The sequence below is a fragment of the Propithecus coquereli genome, unplaced genomic scaffold (genome assembly GCF_000956105.1).
Source record: "Propithecus coquereli isolate 6110/MARCELLA unplaced genomic scaffold, Pcoq_1.0 Scaffold32, whole genome shotgun sequence".
In the NCBI taxonomy this organism is placed as follows: domain Eukaryota; kingdom Metazoa; phylum Chordata; class Mammalia; order Primates; family Indriidae; genus Propithecus; species Propithecus coquereli.
Window position 1 is genome coordinate 4,320,944 of NW_012148841.1, and position 4,871 is coordinate 4,325,814.

The 4,871-nt window shown below is 39.3% G+C and overlaps 1 protein-coding gene across 1 annotated transcript in view; it reads right to left on the reverse strand.

The window, feature by feature from the left end:
• Positions 1-4,871, reverse strand: part of NAPEPLD (N-acyl phosphatidylethanolamine phospholipase D) — a 36,627-nt gene that overhangs the window by 4,854 nt on the left and 26,902 nt on the right. Inside the window, exon 4 of the mRNA XM_012650313.1 lies at positions 1,242-1,356. Coding sequence (XP_012505767.1) covers positions 1,242-1,356 — 115 coding nt within the window. The remainder of the gene's footprint in view (positions 1-1,241; positions 1,357-4,871) is intronic.

The following is a 4,871-nucleotide window of genomic DNA, read 5'->3' on the forward strand; positions in this document are numbered from 1 at the left end:
TGGAAACCAGTCTCAAACATCTGTCTTCCCTAAATACACACACACACACACACACACACACACACACTCACACATGCATATTTACATTCTCATTCATCCTCTCCACCCCTCGTGGTTATTCATTTATCCATTCTATTCCCTCTCCCAATAGTGTGGCTAAGAATTGCTGCATCACTGGATAGGAATTTTGATTGGGGGTAGGGGGGGAATAGGCAAGCAATGTAATTAGGTAATTTTGGAACAGGCTGCATCTCTGGGAGAGGGAAGGCCAGAAATGAGATAAGGGAAATGCTTAAAGCAGCAAGAAAACACTGGGTTCCTGCAGAGAGGCTCTGGGATGTGAAAGATGCCACAGAAAGCAAAGAAGCCAAGTTCTAACTATCCATCTCTAAATTTTGTTCAGGGCAGGCCCTTGACCCAGGAAAGGAGAGAAAGCTTTATGCTCTCCTCTGATCGCAGAACCCTGACGTGTAGTAGAGCTCTAGGATCCAGCTCCCCTAAGGAAAAATCAGCTCTTCTGTTTTAGTCTAGGAATAAAACCACATTTATCTCAATGCCTGGCACATAGCAGACACTGAATCAATGTTTACTGGGTGAATAACATATTTCCAGAAAGTTTCACACTGCCGTCTAGCCTTACTTCTCCCATCACCCTCTGAGCCCCCCATTCTCCTGCTGAACTGACTCCTCACTGTTCCCCATGCTTACCACCTCTGAGCCTATGCTCTGCCCTTTCCTCCTCTGGAAATGCCTCCCTCCTTGCCTTTTCAGAGCCAAGTTCAAATGTCACTGTTCCATGAAGCTCACCTTGATCCCTCCCATCAGTGACCACTTCATCTGTCCCACATGACAGCCCTTCCCCCTTCCAACATCTGTATCGAGTACATGTCCTCCATCCTCCTCTAGAACAAGAGCCTCCTTGAGGGATCAGACATGCTGGCTCATTTTTCTATTCCCCAGACCACACACACAGACTTTTGGTTATCTAAAACACATGCTCCATTAACAACAGAAATAAGCCAAAAGAAAAACACACAATGAGGCTTTTTCACTGTATATAAATATCATTTTGCTAATGAGTATGACTTACCATCCTAATTCGTATGATGACTGTGGTGCCTATGCATGTCTGATTCCACAGTCTGGTCTCTGAAAACATCACTAGGGGACGGTGATGCCTCAGTCCTATCATTGGTCTGACACATAATCAAAGTTCTTTTTATTATCACAATCAAACTCACCTCATTTGCTAAGGCAAAAGTTCCCCAATGAATTGCCACAGATTTCTTTGTTTGGACATCAATGTGAATCCTCACAGCTTCTTCTGGGTCTACGTGCTGATATTTCATAAACCACCTGATGAAACACAGCAATTTATTAATTCTGGCCTTGAAATATATACTAAATTCTAATTACTACTTCATTTAATCAACTTTTAAGATTTTACACAGGAATATGGATGTTTCAGAAATAATCAGTGTGGTTATTTTCATTTTCACTCCCCCTCCCTGTTCTTTTGTTTGCTTTTGAATCAGCACACCTAAGAACTAAGCTATTTTGCCAACAGAAACAGCAACATGCAGTAGTGGTCCTTTCAACCACTTTTCAGCCACTGAACTCACGTTGGATTCATCTAGGCGCACTGGACTCATCTACAGAAGTGACAGATAAATACAGATGACTAGCATGCACTCTCAGTGATTCTGATTTTAATTTTTCTGGGGTGGGACCTGGGCATTGGCATTTTATAAAGCTCCCTAGGTTGAGTCCAATGTGTAGCCAGAGTAGAATACCACTGGGATGGAACATAAATAATGCAGGGGAGGATGAGCCAGAAACCAAGTCTGGAGGGCAGGTAAATGCTAGACTGGAAAAACAAAGCACAACAAAACAGATTCTACACAGGATTAAGTCACAATAGGCAAAAGTGTCTCCCTTTAGTCCACTTCTCTACTGAAAAATAAAACAAGCAAAATTCTTTCTTGTACAAATTGTTGTATGATAAACAAATCTCAAGTAAAACTCCCCTCTGAACAAAATTTTATTTCATATATAATTTGATTTTACTGATGATTTATCTGAAGATAAGACTTACTGTTAATTTAAAAAGTAGGTAATTTACAGTTCTGGATATAAATCAAAGAAACTGAATAATGGGTAAAGAACTGAAAACCAAAACTTCAACCTCAAAAGAAACTGAATATCCTGCTGATAGGAACTTTTTTTAACTTACTAAGGCAAAAAGCAAACAAAACTTAGTATATAAAATTTAAAGATCAGGAGCAAAAAAATCCAATTACTATTCAAGGAATTTTATTTACACATCACAAAACTAAACAATGAGGTGTTTGGCTTGGCAAGAAGAGAAGACTATTGGGTGAATGATTGGAGATAATGTGGAAACAACGAAAGGCTGCCTAATGCCTAGGGAAGAACAAGGGCTCAGGAGGCAGAAGGCTCGAGTGAATCCCAGCTCTAGCAGTACCTGGAATGCCTTTAGAAAGTCTCTCCAACTTCTCTGAGCTTCCATTTCCTTGTCTGTGAAATATCAATTTAGCCCCATCTTGTAAGGGTGTTGTGAGGATTAAACAAGACAAAGTTTATGGAAGCATCAAGTACAGCATCCACTTCATAGAATTCTCCCAAAAGAGTAAAGAGTGGCAAAATCAACACTCTCAGAAGAAAGAATTATTATTTCTGATGCAAAGGAAAAAGTGTACTGTCTACAAGCAAATCCTTTGCCTTCCAAACCATCAGTTTAGAGGAGGAAATGCAACATTGTCTTCACATTATTTATATCCTGGTCTACCACTGCCAACTAACACTATAGTGAGGCCCAATAGACTCAGCACAGGGACTTCCGCACTGTACAGAACACATGACGGAGAAGTTCATCCATCTGCCACAGCTAGAGGGTAATTTACTGTTAGGAGTTGCTGGGTCCTGTGGGAGCCTGAAAACAAAGCCACTGTGTTCTCAACAGCGGATTAGAGAAGCACTGTTCCGCCTTATCTCCTGACACTCAGAATTCAGGGCAAGATGAAAATAGTTTTTGGAGTTTCTATTGTTTTTTTTAATCCTACTGCAAATCAAAGGGATAGATGTATTCCTTTCTACCCTCACGTCTATCTGAAATAAATTTAAAAGCTTTACTCTGATGTAACAATTAAAATAAAACCTTAAAATCCTAATTGACTGGATAAAACCTGGTTACAGAGATCTCCAAAGTAAGAATGAAACGTTCCAAGCATATCACTGAAAGTTGTTTTTGGTGTAATCATCTTGCATTTATAGAGCATTCTCAACCTTTGTTGAATGGATAATCTTATTTCTAAAACTGTCAGTACTGACCAGAGAAATAGATTACACAGTAGAGGCTACCACAACTTAACTCACTAAGGGCAAATAACAGCCTCCTATCCTTTTCTCATCTCAGAAGCAAGACGGCTGCAATGCAAACAGGAAGGAGGAATTATGTGAATAAATATGCATTTATTGGTTGTATACATTTTATCATCACAAATATGTGACAAATTTATATACTGCTACATATGAAAATTTATTTTCATAATTATAAATAAGAGATATTCTAACATATTAAGAACACACATCAAATAAAGCCCAATACCATAAGAAATTGATTTGTAACTGTTCTAAAAAATATACAGGTTGACTGATACTGTGAGAAGTTTCATTAGAATTGTAATTATTTAACTGGAAAGGGAAATTCCAGTACTACTATTGATTTATAATAATTTTAATAATTATCAGGAATCAAAAAAGGTAAAAAATATCTAGCCCCCAAAATAAAACAACTAGCAAAAAACACAAAAGGGAGAAATAAGCATTAATAAAGACAGGGGAAAAATAGTTTTAGTGAACCTAAAAAGATAACAAGTATAACAAAATCATGAAAAAAAAGATCAGATTCATAATTCTTCTATGTAATAGAGAAATACTTGTTCTTCTGCTTGTAGGATTATCTAAATAAAATGCATTTGTATCTATCTGTGCATACACTGTAGAATAAAACTTTTTTTTTTCTTGAGACAGGGTCTCACTCTGTCACCCAGGGTGGAGTGCAGTGGCATGATCACAGCTCACAGCAGCAGCCTCCAACTCCTGGGTTCAAACAATCTTCCTGCTCAGCCTCTCGAGGCACTGGGACTACAGGTGCACACCACCACGCCTGGCTAATTTTTAAAAATTTTCTTGTAAAGATGAGGTCTCACTGTGTTGCCCAGGCTGGTCTCGAACTCCTGGGTCCAAGCAATCCTCCCGCCTCAAGCTCTGAGAGTGCTTGGATTACATGTGTGAGCCACCACACCCCATCAAATAAAACATTTTTTAAATTACCCCTTACTTTGTTACTATCAGTGTTTATTTTCTCTTTACTTATACAAATAAACCAAAGTTAACTGAAATCTAACTGAATTCTTTGAAATCACTTCTCTTTTCCCTAAACAGACAGTATTAAGGAAAACAAACACAGTGAATGAATCTCCTAGCTCTCCAATGACAGTGCGACCTTTAGCTTCTCTAAAGATAGGTGAGGAGTATGTCAAGGTCGGAGAATGAGCTGTGAGTAATGCAAAAATGTCAAGACCAGATTAGCTTCAGTGCTGACTGAGATAAGACCATCACAAGGGACTAATGCCCATAGAACAATGCCTTGTTTTTTCTCTCTGCTAAACATAGGAGAGCTATAGGACAGGGGCTGGTGCATTCCAGTCATGGTGCAAAAAGTGCTTATATAAAGAAAGGCCAGGCCCAGCCGGTGGCTCACGCCTGTAATCCTAGCTCTCTGGGAGGCCGAGGCAGGCGGATTGTTTGAGCTCAGGAGTTCGAAACCAGCCTGAGCAAGAGCGAGA